General features: G+C 45.7%; 1 protein-coding gene across 1 annotated transcript in view; it reads right to left on the bottom strand.

Moving 5' to 3' along the window:
* LOC115461999 (deleted in malignant brain tumors 1 protein-like) overlaps positions 1-15,071 on the bottom strand; it is a 162,751-nt gene that overhangs the window by 110,657 nt on the left and 37,023 nt on the right. Inside the window, exons 2-4 of the mRNA XM_030192047.1 lie at positions 11,534-11,848; positions 2,572-2,874; positions 347-652 (exon numbers count right to left, since the gene is read on the bottom strand). Of these exons, the coding sequence (XP_030047907.1) occupies positions 347-652; positions 2,572-2,874; positions 11,534-11,848 (924 nt within the window). The remainder of the gene's footprint in view (positions 1-346; positions 653-2,571; positions 2,875-11,533; positions 11,849-15,071) is intronic.

Here is a 15,071-nt window from a genome sequence, read left to right as displayed (position 1 = left end):
CATGAAAAAGAAAATACCCCCCTCCCCCCCCCCCCCCCAAAAAAAAAGAAACCCTCTGTGAGAAAACCTTGTGAATGAATATCAGTTCAAAATTTTCTCAGAGCAGGAACAAGGTATCCTTCTTCTTCTACCAAAAAGACTGAGGGGACCTAGCAGCACGCGGCTATGCAGTACTAACTTCACATGAGCAGAGATACTTTCTAGGCCTTTCTAGCTCTGACAGCTAAATATTTCATTCTTAGCTGTGTCCTATGACATCACCCACATATTGTACTGATTTATTCCCCTTGTGTATGGAAAATCTGGAAGACAATTAGTTGCTTGGAAGTTAAATTTCTGACTTTACCTGCACACTCAACTCTGACCACAAGGTTGTCAGCGCAGACTTGGTCATTCGTGGCCTCAGTTGGGCACTGCCACAGGCTATTCTCATTCCCTGTACAGCGTGGCTGAAAGTTCCACACACTGTAGCTGTGATTCGCTGGTACCTTGTTGGTGGATAAAGCCTCCCCACAACCCAGCTGCCTGCAAGCAACCAGTGAATCACCCAGAGTCCAGTGCTCTCCGCAGATGTACCTGAAATTGCCTTCTTTTACAAGCAAGGTACCTGTACAAGCCTGGGAACTGTTTGTCAGCCGTAGTTCCTTGTGCCCTGCAGAGGAAATTAGTAAAAAAGATGAAAAAAAGAGTGTTGTGCTCTCCATGTGGGGTTTTTGCTAGGTACTCTTCTAGGGAAAAGCTCCAAGGTATTTCATGCATTAAAGCTACTGTGATCTAATGATCATTATATGGATATACTATGTGAAGCTGCTCTTTTTTCTAGCTTACATTAGTCTCAGTTCTCTGGCCAGTGTCACTTTCTCACTCAGTTACTGCAGAGTGACAATAGAATAGCCAGCCAAGAATCAGTCCAGAAGGTAACTACCACAATGGAAGAGAGGTAAAACCTGGGAAAAGCATGGAGGAGGAAGAGGGAAAAGTATAGTCTCAAACAGGCAGAGAAGATCCTCAGCAATGCAGGAAGGAGAAGTACATCCTGGGAAAGGCATAGTAGATTCTCAGTGAAGAGCTAGCAAAGAGTAAAGCCCAGGACAGGGCAGGGAGGAATACCAGCAGTGGGAAGTGAGGGGTAAAGCCTGAGACAGATACAGAGGATCCTTAGTGGTGAGAGATAGTGAGGAGTGAAGCCTGGGACAGATACAGATAATGATGGGAGAATGAGAGCTGAAGCCTGGGACCCAATTTTGGGTGAGGCTGGATGGGCATGAGAATTCCGCCCCTTGCCCATTATTTTTCTGTCTCCTGCCTCCAGGCGACTGAATGTCTCTCAACTCTATCCTCCCCCACCCCCCCAGCCCTTCTGTATCTTTGAAAGCCTTCATTTCTTTGCTGGACGCAAGCAGCGACTCATACCTGCTGCACACACCAGCCCCAAGCCTTCCTCCTAACCTGGTCTTGCCAATGCCTGTGCACAAACAGGTAGTTGCGTCAGAGGGAAGGCTCAGGGCCAGTGTGAGCAGTGGTTATGAGTCGCTATGGACTGCCAGCAAAGAAATGAAAGCTTTCAAAGGTACAGGGGGTTGGACGGTGGAGTTGAGACAACATAACTCCTGCAGGGGAGGGGAGGGAGAGATGTCAGGAGTCTTCAGCTGGTGGGGCTTGGGAACTCTGCCAGCCACATTAAAGGTGCGCCATTTCTGGGTGGGTCTGAGCCTAAAGTGGGTGGGCCTGGGCCTACCCATGGCTATGCCACTGGGACAGATATAGAGGATCCTTAGTGGTGAGAGAGTGAGGGATAAAGCTTGGAACAAAGATACAGAGGATCCTCAGTGGTGAGAATGTTAGGGGTGAAGCCTGAGATAGGCACATAGGATCCTCAACTGGTAGGGAATGAGGGTAAAGTCAAAGGTGAATAAGAGTCTGCACTGTGAAGTACTCATTTAACACGGAAAGTAAGTGAATACTTTGGAACAGTTCTTATTTGGTGCGGTGTTTCTAAGATCAGGGTGTGCCTTTTGGGGACTGGGTCATTTGATACTATTTGATTACTACCATTCCACCCAGGATTCTAGTAAACATTTTCAATCAATGCCAGCACTGCAAGATTTAAGCTTGTCGCCTATGGTGTCAAAATGGGATGAGCAAGTAGAGAAGAGTGCAGTTGTGCAATTACATCCTTTTCAGTTGCATTGGGAACTTTATTCAGAGAGGTTTGATTTCATTGGCCTGTGTATCCCAGAAATGTTTTCTATGAATTTAAGCTTTGATTCCACCATCTACAGAGAAATAATCTGTCTGTGCTCTGGACTCAAAGCCAGTGATTTGTTTACCTTTAAATAAGGGCCACATTAAGCAATTCAATTTGTCCCAGGTGTCTGATATCATAAATGACATCACCCCTACCCCCAAGCAAGTGCTGGGTATATGTCTGATGTCACAAGCAGCCCTCTTGATATCCAAGGTGCTTCCAAGGGATGCTTAAACTGCTTTTGATGTACTAACCAGTATTTTCTTTATCCCACAATTACAGGCACCTGTCACATATCATGACGGTGTTAGTGGTCTTCTTACCTGTACAGGTGACCCCAGCATGGATGCAACCCTTCTGCTGGATCCTGTTGAACTGACATTGCATGAGGATGGTCTCATCTCCTTTGCAGTTTACCGAGCCTATCACGGGTTCTGGGCCCTGCCCGAAGAAGGGGGTGTCTTGTGCATCTTTTGCTGTACCGCACTTTAGCTGCCGACATACCACATTTGCATTATTGCGGTCCCAGTCGTTGACACATACAGAGCCCCAGGAGCCATGAAGTAACAGCTCGACCCGTCCAGCACAGGGACTCGAGCCATCTGTCAACTTGACCTGAACTGGATCTGGAAATCAGAAGAATAAGAAAGTATTATTTGGGATACCTGTGAAAGGAGTTCTACATCCTCTTGAAGCCTAGTCAAGAAGGATTCAGTATTCAGCAGTCTGGCCACCATTTAAGTGTGGTTTCAAGCAGCCTATCTATTTAAAACAGACCAGATATGTAGTCCTAATCTTGAATGGATACGTTATCTGTTTAGATGGACCACATAAATAACAATTATAATTTTAAATGGATAAGAACACAATAGTCATCTGGGTCAGACCAATGGTCCATCCAATCCAGTTACCTGTTTCCAACAGTGGCCAATCCAGGTCACAAGTACCTGGCAGAAACTCAAATAGTAGCAACATTCTATGCTATTAGTCCCAGGGCAAGTAGTAGCTTCCCCATGTCTATCTCAATAAGAGACTATGGACTTTTCCTCCAGGAACTTGTCCAAACCTTTTTTAAACCCAGATATGCTAACCGCTGTTACCACATCCTCTGGCAACAAGTTCCAGAACTTAACTATTCGTTGAGTGAAAAAAATATTTCCTCCTATTTGTTTTAAAACTATTTCCATGTAACTTCCTTGAGTGTCCCCTAGCCTTTGTACTTTTTGAAAGAATAAACAATTAACTTTTACTTGTTCTACTACACCACTCAGGATTTTGTAGACCTCAATCATCTCTCCCCTCAGCCATCTCATTTCCAAGCTGAAGTGCTCCCTGTTCCACGCACAGGGCCCAAGAGACAGGCAGAGCTCTGGAGTCTCAATGTATGGATGAGGCGATGGTGCAGGGAGAAGGGTTTTAGATTTGTAAGGACAAGGGCAACATTCTGGGGAAGGGGGAATCTATTCCAGAATGATGGGCTCCACCTTAACCAGGGTGGGACCAGGCTGCTGGCATTGGCATTTAAAAGGGAGATAGAGCAGCTTTTAACCTGGAAACTGTGGGAAGACCGACAGTGGTTCAAAAGTGCATAGTTTGTAACAAGGTGTCTTTTAAAGATATCACCAAAACAGGGAAGATAGGGTATCCCGATAGTGAGGTTGCAATAGAGACCATAGTAGACCAGGTATCTTTAGATAAAAAGCAGACAAAAGATCTGTAATAACATTGTATCATACAACTTTGTAATTGCATCAATGTAATCTCAAATGACTGTTAAATATAAGCCACATTGAACCAAAACTCGTTTTTGGATAATTATGGGGTTTTATTTATTTATTTTTATTTATTGATTGCATTTGTACCCCACATTATCCCACCTATTTGCAGGCTCAATGTGGCTTACAGCGTGTTGCTATGACATAGTCATGGCAGGATCTTGGATACAATCGGTGATAAAATTGGATACAATGGGATAAAATCATGAATAAATAAATATAAATAAAATTGCAAATTATCACTATCAACTGCTGAACAAGATGTAAATAGGAAAAACAAACATAATTTGAAATGGCTACATGCATATGCCATAAGCCTAAGAAATAAGATGAGAGAGTTAAAATATATCGCACTAAATGAAAAATTAGATATAAAAGGCATCTCTAAGACCTGGTGGAAGGAGAATAACCAGTGGGACACTGTCATACCATGGTACAAATTATATCTTAGTGATAGAGTGGATCAAATTGGTGGAGGGATAGCATTGTATGTTAAGGAGGGCCTTGAATCAAATAGATTGAAAATTCTGCAGGACACAAAACACATCTTGGACTGAAATTCCATGTGTAAAGGGGAAAAGGATAGTGATAGGAGTGTATTACCGTCCACCTGGCCAGGATGAACAGACAGATGTAGAAATGTTATCAGAAATTAGGGAGGCTAGCAAACTGAGGAACACAATAATAATGGATGATTTCAATTATCCCAATATTGACTGGGTAAATATATCATCAGGGCATGCTAGGGAGGTACATTTCCTTGACAAAATCAAGGACTGCTTTATGGAGCAACTGGTACAGGAGCCAACAAGAGGATGAAAAATTCTAGACCTAGTCCTTAGTGGCGTGCATGATCTGATGCAGGAGGTAATGGTGCTGGGGCTGTTTGGTAACAGTGATCATAATGTCATCAGATTTGATATAAGCTCTGGAGTAAGTATACACAAGAAATCCAATACATTAGCATTTAACTTTCAAAAAGGAGACCACGATAAAATGAGAAGAACAGTGAAAAAACAAAACTTAGAGGAGCAGCTGCGAAGGTTAAAAATTTACATCAGGGGTGCACGCTGTTTAAAAATACCATCCTGGAAGCCCAGGCCAGATATATTCCATGTATTTAAAAAGGAGGAAGGAAGGCCAAACGACAGCCGGCATGGTTAAAAAGTGAGGTGAAGGAAGCTATTAAAGCTAAAAGAAAATCCTTCAGAAAATGGAAGAAGGATTTGACAGAAAATAATAAGAAACAGCATAAGCAATGTCAAGTCAAATGTAAAGTGCTGATAAGGAAGGCAAAGAGGGACTTTGAAAAAAAGATTGCATTGGAGGCAAAAACACATAGTAAAAACTTTTGTAGGTATATTAAAATCAAGAAGCTGGCAAAAGAATCAGCTGGACAGCTAGATGACCGAGGGGGAAAAAGGGGCACTCAGAGAAGGCAAACTCATAGCAGAGAGATTAAATGAATTCTTTGCTTCCATCTTCACTGAGGGAAGTTTGAGAGAGATACCGGTGCCAGAAATGGTATTCAGTGCTGATGAGTCAGAGAAACTGAATGAAATCTCTATAAACCTGGAAGATATAATGGCACAATTTGACAAACTGAAGAGTAGCTAATCGCCCGGATGGTATTCATCCCAGAGTACTGATAGAACTGAAAAATGAACTTGCAGAACTATTGTTAGTAATACGTAATTTATCTTTAAAATCAAACATGGTACTGGAAAATTAGGGGGTGGCCAATGTAACGCTGATTTTTCAAAAAGGTTCCAGAGGTGATCTGGGAAATTATAGACCGGTGAGCCTGATGTCGGTGCTGGGCAAAATGGTAGAGATCAGTGGCATTCCGATGCTGGCTGACACCCGGGATGGATCGCCGATGCGCCCCCCCCCCTGGGTGCAGCGCAACCCCCCCCCCCCCCCGATGAAATGACACCTCTCCCCCCCCCCCCCCCCGGTGCACACTGCTGGGGGGGGGGGGGGTGGCGTGCACCTGCTGCCCTGTTTCCAAGTTCACAATTCGCATGTGTTCACTGCTCCCTCTGAGTCTGCCCCGGAACAGGAAGTAACCTGTTCCAGGGCAGACTCAGAGGGAGCAGTGAATTTTTTTTTTGTTTTGTTACATTTGTACCCCGCGCTTTCCCACTCATGGCAGGCTCAATGCAGCAGGCAATGGAGGGTTAAGTGACTTGCCCAGAGTCACAAGGAGCTGCCTGTGCCAGGAATCAAACTCAGTTCCGCAGGACCAAAGTCCACCACCCTAACCACTAGGCCACTCCTCCGACGTCCCTCTGCGCGCCCAGGAAGAACAGTGGGACGTCGGAGAAGGCAGCAGCGCCTTCACACAGAGGTGAGAGGCGCTGCACGGGCCAGTAAAGTGGGGGGTCCGGTAGAGGGGGGAGCGGCGGCGCCAACCTCAGGGGGGCGGGGCACAGGGGCGGAGGATGCCGGGAGGCAGAGCTATGGGAGAAGGAGAAACAGAGAGAGACAGGAACGGAGGGGGACCGGGGCTGCTAAACTTTGGATTTTTGTTTTTATTTTTTATTTAATGCATGCGGAAGCGGGGAGCAGCGGCGACGAGCGCCTTTGCCCCTTTTATTTTCAACGTGGGTTTTTTTTTTGTTTTGGGTTTTGACGTTTGTGGCATGCGCAGAGCAGCCAGCATAACGCTTGGCTGCTCTGCGCATGCTTTACGGGCAGATTAACGACGGGGATTACACTTCTGTAATGCATTCGACTTTCAAATACTGAACCGAACATGGGGGACTTCTGTTTTTAGTGCATTCTTCGTTTTTTCAACTTCGGTAAGGACTTTTACAATTTTGATTTTTTAACATATGGTTGATGCATCTGGGCCTCAATCAGAGCCCAGAGCATAAACACTGAGGGGCCTCTGGCCAACAGCAGCGCAGGTTACTTTTTTCCTCAGAGCTTAAACTGAAAGAAACAATCACTTCTGCAACAGCTTTAAAAGCGGGAAAAAGGCACCACCTGCTGGCCAAACAAGTGAAATGCACATCATAAAAATAGCTATACAACTTACAAGCAGGAAAATCCCCTGTTTTGCCACACTGTGTAACTTATTTTTGCTGTACACCGCCTTCAGTGAATTTCTTAAAGAAGGCGGTAAATAAATAAATAACATATCTTCTGTTCCTATGTAGGATCTGATGCACATCCAAGCTGCAACACTGAAATCAGCTAGTGGGGGAGCCTGACACAAGAATGAAGATCACTCTTCTGCCAGCTTGGGGGGGGGGGGGGGGGGGCACTTTAAGGCAATGGAAATGAGGGTGGGCATCCATTCCTTAATTTCTGCCCTGTCTACCAATGCACAAATATTCAAGTAAGAAAACATCCTTGATAATCTCACTAGTCAGCCAACTAGATCCCTCATGTCCGCTAGCATGAATATAAACTGCTACAGCAAAATAAAACTAGTTCAGCTGTACTGCATCCCTGCTCAAAGAGCTCACAATCTAAATAGGACAGGCAAACAGACAGAACAACTAAGAGGAAAGGGAATTAAAGAGGTGGGGATAAGAGGGTATAGGGCAAGTGAGTAGTGATTAGGAGTCAAAAGCAGCGTCAAAGAGGTGGGCTTTTAGCCTGGATTTGAAAACAGCCAATGACGGGGCTAGTTGTACAGGGTCAGGAAGTCTATTCCAGGCGTGAGGTGCAGCGAAATAAAAGGAACGGAGTCTGGAATTAGCAGTAGAGGAGAAGGGGACAGACAAGAGAGATTTATCCACAGAACGGAGTACCCGAGGGGGGGGGGCGTAGGGAGAGACAAGAGTGGAGAGGTACTGGGGAGCGGTAAGAGTGAATGCACTTATAGGTCAATAAGAGAAGTTTGAATTGAATGCGGAAACAGATAGGGAGCCAGTGAAGTGACTTGAGGAGAGGGCTAATGTGAGCATAGCGACTCTGGCGGAAAATGAGTCGCGCAGCAGAGTTTTGGACTGATTGAAGAGGAGAGAGATGGCTAACTGGGAGGCCGGTGAGAAGCAGGTTGCAATAATCTAGGCGAGAGGTGATAAGAGTGTGGATAAGGGTTCTGATAGAGTGCTCAGAGAGGAAGGGACGGATTTTGTTGATGTTATAGAGAAAGAAACGACAGGTCCTCCAACTTCATTGCTGCCAGTGAGAGCTGATGTATCAATATTGTGTTTTCAGTCACTAGGGACAGGCAGGTTCCCTGGAGTCCTGCAGAGCTTGCCTGCCTATCCCTTGCTATTAAACATGTGGTAGTGAAACAGCACCACCTAATGGCAGGTCTGTAGTTGGAGGACTTCCGCTCAGCTTAGAGGGAATAGTGGCTACCTGCCTACTGCTTTTCTACCAGCTTTCAGACCAGATGCATGATTCCATGCATAATTCTTACAAAACACAGTTGCTTGCTTGCAGTTTTTTTTTTTTACAAATCTGTTTATTAAGTAGCATTGGTCATACAACAAAGAACTTGCAAAACTAATGCCTGCAGAAGGGTACAACAGTAATTCAAAACAATGATACATAAGAGATCCCCCTCTGGTGGACTCATTGGCCAAGGCTACACATTTTTCAGTACACAACTACCCCCATAGAAAGCACCAAGCATACCTCTTCCACACTGTCATTCAAGCAACCCCCCCCCCCCCACTCATCCTCTCACACATACAAACCCCTCGCTACCTATAGTGCTCAAGGGTGTGCAAATAAATATAAACATTAACAAGAGAAACCTTCTAGGACGGTGCTTCACAGCCATACCGTTGCAAAAAGTCCCTCAAGTACTTAACATAACAAAACATACGCAAGCTAGTAGGCTCCCTATACAACCAGAGTTCAAAATGGGCTAAGGTCTTCATGTGGGTCAGCCACATTTGATACGTTGGAGGCTTCTCCCATATCCAAAAATGCAAAATCACTTTGTGTGCTCCCAGTAGTGCATGTAATACAAATTTTATGATTGCAATGGACAATCTAGATAATAGCTGATCCTCCCGCTCAATCCCCAAGCAAACATCAGACTGTAATTAATTAACCCATTAGTTTTACCAAAGGGAAATCGTGCCAAACGAATCTCATTGAGTTTTTTGATTGGGTGACAGGAGAATTGAATCAGGGACGAGCTATGGATGTAATCTACTTAGATTTCAGCAAAGCTTTTGACACGGTTCCCCACAGGAGGCTTTTAAATAAACTGGATGGGCTGAAGATAGGACCTAAAGTGGTGAACTGGATTAGGAACTGGTTGACGGACAGACGCCAGAGGGTGGTGGTGAATGGAGTTAGCTCGGAGGAGAGAAAGGTGAGTAGTGGAGTGCTTCAAGGATCGGTGCTGGGGCCGATTCTGTTCAATATATTTGTGAGTGACCTTGCCGAAGGGTTAGAAGGTAAAGTTTACCTATTTTCGGATGATACTAAGATCTGTAACAGAGTGGACACCCCGGAGGGAGTGGAAAACATGAAAAAGGATTTGAAGAAGCTAGAACAATGGTCTAAGGTCTGGCAATTAAATTCAATGCGAAGAAATGCAAAGTGATGCACTTAGGGAATAGAAATCCACGGGAGATGTATGTGTTAGGTGGCGAGAGTCTGATAGGTTCAGACGGGGAGAGGGACCTTGGGGTGATAGTATCTGAGGATTTGAAGGCGACGAAACAGTGTGACAAGGCGGTGGCTGTATCTAGAAGGTTGTTGGGCTGTATAGAGAGAGGTGTGAACAGCAGAAGAAAGGGGGTGTTGATGCCTCTGTATAAGTCGTTGGTGAGGCCCCATCTAGAGTATTGTTTTCAGTTTTGGAGGCCGTATCTTGCTAAGGATGTAAAAAGAATCGAAGCGGTGCAAAGAAAAGCTACGAGAATGGTATGGGATTTGCGTAACAAGACGTATGAGGAGAGACTTGCTGACCTGAACATGTATACCCTGGAGGAAAGGAGAAACAGGGGTGATATGATACAGACATTCAAATATTTGAAAGGTATTAATCCGCAAACGAACCTTTTCCGGAGATACGAAGGCGGTAGAATGAGAGGACATGAAATGAGATTGAAGGGGGGCAGACTCAAAAAAAATGTCAGGAAGTATTTCTTCACGGAGAGAGTGGTGGATGCTTGGAATGCCCTCCCGCGGGAGGTGGTGGAGAGGAAAACCGTAACGGAATTCAAACATGCGTGGGATAAACATAAAGGAATCCTGTTCAGAAGGAAAGGATCCTCAGGAGCTTAACCGAGATTGGATAGCAGAGCCGGTAGTGGGAGGCGGGGCTGGAGGTTGGGAGGCGGGGATAGTGCGGGGCAGACTTATACGGTCTGTGCCAGAGCCGGTGGTGGGAGGCGGGGATAGTGCTGGGCAGACTTATACGGTCTGTGCCAGAGCCGGTGGTTGGGAGGCGGGGCTGGTGGTTGGGAAGCGGGGCTAGTGCTGGGCAGACTTATACGGTCTGTGCCCTGAAGAGCACAGGTACAAATCAAAGTAGGGTATACACAAAAGTAGCATACATGAGTTGTCTTGTTGGGCAGACTGGATGGACCGTGCAGGTCTTTTTCTGCCTTCATCTACTATGTTACTATGTTACATTAGTGCCCAATGTTCCCATATAGGTACAAATCAATTTGTTCCCATATGGCTTTTTGTGGGAACATGTGGGCACTAATGGGTTAATAGTATTCTTATACATTCTATGGGGCTCTTTTACCAAACAGCAGTAAATAGCGACCTTAGCACACCCTTACATGAGTCATTCCCATGTGCTAAGGCTGATTTTTGCAGTCTTTGTATTAATGGCCATGTTCATATTTTCCCACTAGCACGTGAGCTCCCTACAGCCACCTATTTTGTTGACGGTAAGGATTCACATGTTAAACCTGCACTAATCACTTAGCACGCAGCAATGCCCACAAACTAACGGATTAGTGCGGAACAAACCTACTCTCCATCCCCAGCAATAATATATACATTATATTTTTTTGGATGTGACCAGCTTCTCCTACATTAGCACGCAGATGTGGAATGCACTACCAACTAAAGTGAAAACAATCAACGACATAACCAACTTCCGCAAGTCTCTGAAAACCTACCTCTTCAGCAAGGCCTATCACGAGAACCCATAGAATAATTATACACTTCACAACTCCACCCTTACTCTGAAAATCAAAATTCTACTACAGTTTGCTTAGATCTTTCATGTCATCCTCGTTTTCTTTGTAATAACAATTGTATCTTCTACCCTGGAATGGCGATACCATAACAGGTCTTTGTAAGCCACATTGAGCCTGCAAATAGGTGGGAAAATGTGGGATACAAGTGCAATAAATAAAATAAAAATAAATAAATCCCCAAATTACCACAGGATGCCTGAGCATGCCTCGCAGTAAGCCATTCTTTGCTGCAGTAAGCACATGCTAGTGCTAAAGGCACCTTTGTGAAAGGGCCCCCCCTGTTTTTTCTTTCTTTCGCTTTCACCTTGCTGTCAAACTGTTAATATGCACACACAGAAGAGACAGAGAGGACTAAGACATCTTACCAGTACAGTTCACCCCTGCCTCTTCCCCACGCTGGCAGTTGTGTTTCCCTAATCTTTGTGAGGGGCAGTCTAGCAGTGATGCCTCATCCCCTGTACAGTTCACATCATCCAGTATGAAGTGCTCCAAGGATTCTCCATAATACGCCCAACTGAAGGCTTTTGCGCTTTCACCACACGAGAGTTCTTTGCATACGACCAGCGCATCTGCATTGTCCCAGGAGTCATCGCACACCGGCCACCATTTTCTTTCATGAAAAACCTCCACTCGTCCAGAGCAAAGGTGGTCCCCATTAACCAAGCGGACCCTTGCGCCACCTGAAAACAAGGCAAGGGAAAATATGTGGCAATAAATAGAGATGCAGGAACTGTTGAGGAGAGAGGGGGCAGGAGGGGGTAAAGCAGGGGCAATAAACAGAGATATAGGAACTGCTGAGGAGAGGAGAGAGGGAGGGGCAGGAGGGGAAAAGCAGGCGCAATAAACAGATACAGGAACTTACATCAACACTGCTAAGGGGAGAGAGAGAGGAGCAGGAGGAAAAAAGCAGGGGCAATAAACAGAGATACAGGAACCAGGGGCGTAGCCAAATTTCAATGGGAGGGGGGTCCAGAGCCCAAGGTGAGGGGGCACATTTTAGCCCCCCCCGGCACTGCTGACACCCCTGCCCGCCGCCGCCGCAACCCTCTTGACCCCCCCCTTCCCACCACGTACCTTTGCTGGCAGGGGACCCCAACCCCCGCCAGCCGAAGTCCACTCCTCGGTCACGCGGCATTGCTCGCAGGACGTCAGACGCACACACAGAAACTTGATCAGATCTTTCAGCAAGCAACGCCGTGAGACCGAGGAGAGGACTTCGGCTGGCGGGGGTTGAGGTCCCCCGTCAGCAAAGGTATGCGATGGCAGTGGGGGAGGGTTGGCAGCGGGAAGGGGGGGAGGGTCGAGAGGGTCGCGGCAGGGGGGTCCAGGGCCAAATCTACAGGTGCCCAGGCCCCCGTGGCCCCATAGTAGCTACGCCCCTGACAGGAACCTCAGGGTCATCTTCGACTCCTCCCTCTCCTTCTCTGCGCATATCCAGCAGACTGCCAAAACCTGTCGCTTCTTCCTTTTCAACATCAACAAAATTCGCCCTTTCCTCTCTGAGCACACCACCCGAACTCTCGTCCACGCTCTCATTACCTCTCGTCTCGACTACTGCAACTTGCTCCTCACTGGCCTCCCACTCAGCCATCTATCTCCCCTTCAATCCATTCAGAACTCTGCCGCACGTCTCATATTCCGCCAGAACCGTTATACTCATATCACCCCTCTCCTCAAGTCGCTTCACTGGCTTCCGATCAGATACCGCATCCAATTGAAGCTTCTCCTCCTTACTTACAAATGCACTCACTCTGCTGCTCCACCCTACCTCTCTATCCTCATCTCCCCCTACGTTCCTGCCCATAACCTCCGCTCACATGACAAATCCCTCCTCTCAGTACCCTTCTCCACCATTGCCAACTCCAGGCTCCGCTCATTTTGCCTTGCCTCACCCTATGCCTGAAACAGTCTTCCTGAATCCCTACGCCAAGCCCCCTCCCTACCCATCTTCAAATCCTTGCTTAAAGGTCACCTCTCCAATGCTGCATTCGGAACCTAACCTTTCGAACATATAGGTTGCCCCAATCTGTCTGACCTATCTGATTAACTGTACATTTGTCTTTTAGATTGTAAGCTCTTTGAGCAGGGACTGTCCTTCCATGTTAAATTGTACAGCGCTGCATAACCCTAGTAGCGCTTTAGAAATGTTAAGTAGTAGTAAGAGAGAGAAAGAGGCAGAAGGGGAAAAGCAGGGGCAATAAACAGATACAGGAACTTAAGTCAACACTGCTGAGGAGAGAGAGAGAGAGAGGAGAGCAGGAGGGGTAAAGCAGGGGCAATAAACAGAGATATAGGAACTGCTGAGGAGAGGAGAGAGAGAGGGGCAGGAGGGGAAAACCAGGAGTAATAAACATCAACACTGCTAAGGAGAGAGAGAGGAGCAGGAGGTAAAATGCAGGGGCAATAAACAGAGATACAGGAACTGCTGAAGAGAGAGAAAGAGGCAGAAGGGGCAATAAACAGATACAGGAACTTAAATCAACACTGCTAAGGTGGAGAGAGAGGGGAGCAGGAGGAAAAATGCAGGGACAATAAACAGAGATACAGGAACTGCTGAACAGAGAGAGAAAGATGCAGAAGGGGAAAAGCAGGGGCAATAAAGAGAGATACAGGAACACTGAGGGGAGAAGGAGGGGCAATAAATAGAGATTCAGGAACTTCTGAGGGAAGAGAGAGAGGCACTGGGCAGACAGGGACAACAGCTGATAACTATAAAACTGGAGGTTGAAAAAAATCAGAATTCAGGATACCACTACAAGAAAGAATAGAATAGTACGAATATTTTTCATTTTACATATCCTCCCTCCTTGCAAAATATCCAGGTGAGTATATTGCCAGGATATTTTGCACTGATTTATTTATCTACTTATTTATTTTAAGATTTAGGACTTCAGTTTTCAAGTTCAGAAATCACATCACTCTGCCATGGGGTTCATTTTACTCCCTTGGGCCCTGAGGCACATAGTGTGTGCCAATGCTGTTAGGAGGAAATTCAGTAGATGGCACCCAAAGTTAGGTGCTAAGATGATTACTCCACGCAGAGTGCCCTTTGCAGAACACTAGCAACAGTCAGATCTCACATGTGCTAAGACCTGGTGTAAATGCTGTTGCTTAGCTAATGGCAGTTGGGTGCATAAATATTATTTTATAACAGTGCCTAAACACTGCCCATGCCCTTTCCATGCTACACCCCCTTTTCAGTTGTGTGCATATTATAGAATAAGGCATAGAGCAGATCCATGCATAAATCATAATGACTGCTAATTAATATCAACTACAGATGCTGGGTTAGAAATAAAGTGGGAGCAGATGCTGGGCTACAAGGATGGAGACACTGGGAATGGTGTAACCATATGGGAGCGGCCAAGGAGAGGAGGTGGTAAGGAAATAAATGAGAGGAAGATAGTGATTATGGAGGTAGAAATATAGTAATATGGAGTAGATTGAAGATGGAAGGGAATGGAAGGCTGGGGAAGGAGTGAGATGGGGAATGGGAGGGCTAGTGGGTAAAGAAGGTGATGGAAATTTGATTGGCATCTGAAAAGTAAAAAGAAGGAACGGGGTTAGAAAGAGGGTGAAATTTGAGTGGGCAGAGAGGCAGAAAAAAAAAAAGAGAGGAAAGACCTAAAATGATATATAAGAGGCAAGTGTAGTGAGGGAATGGAACAAAAGAGAAGAAAAGACAATTGGACAGCAATCATTTGAAGGAGAATTAGCAGAAGACAGACAGACAGGAAAGCAGAAAAGAGAAACTGAAATCAACATGATGGAAAAATAAAATGTCCAGACTACAAAGGTAGAAAAGGCATTTTATTTTGAATTTATGAACTGAAACATGTTAGCTTGGGAAATGTGCATAGCGGATGTCTTTTTATTGTGTTCAGTAGAAAAGGAAATACATTT

Source organism: Microcaecilia unicolor, chromosome 2 (genome assembly GCF_901765095.1).
Source record: "Microcaecilia unicolor chromosome 2, aMicUni1.1, whole genome shotgun sequence".
Lineage (NCBI taxonomy): Eukaryota > Metazoa > Chordata > Amphibia > Gymnophiona > Siphonopidae > Microcaecilia > Microcaecilia unicolor.
This window is presented reverse-complemented; position numbering and strand designations above follow the sequence as displayed.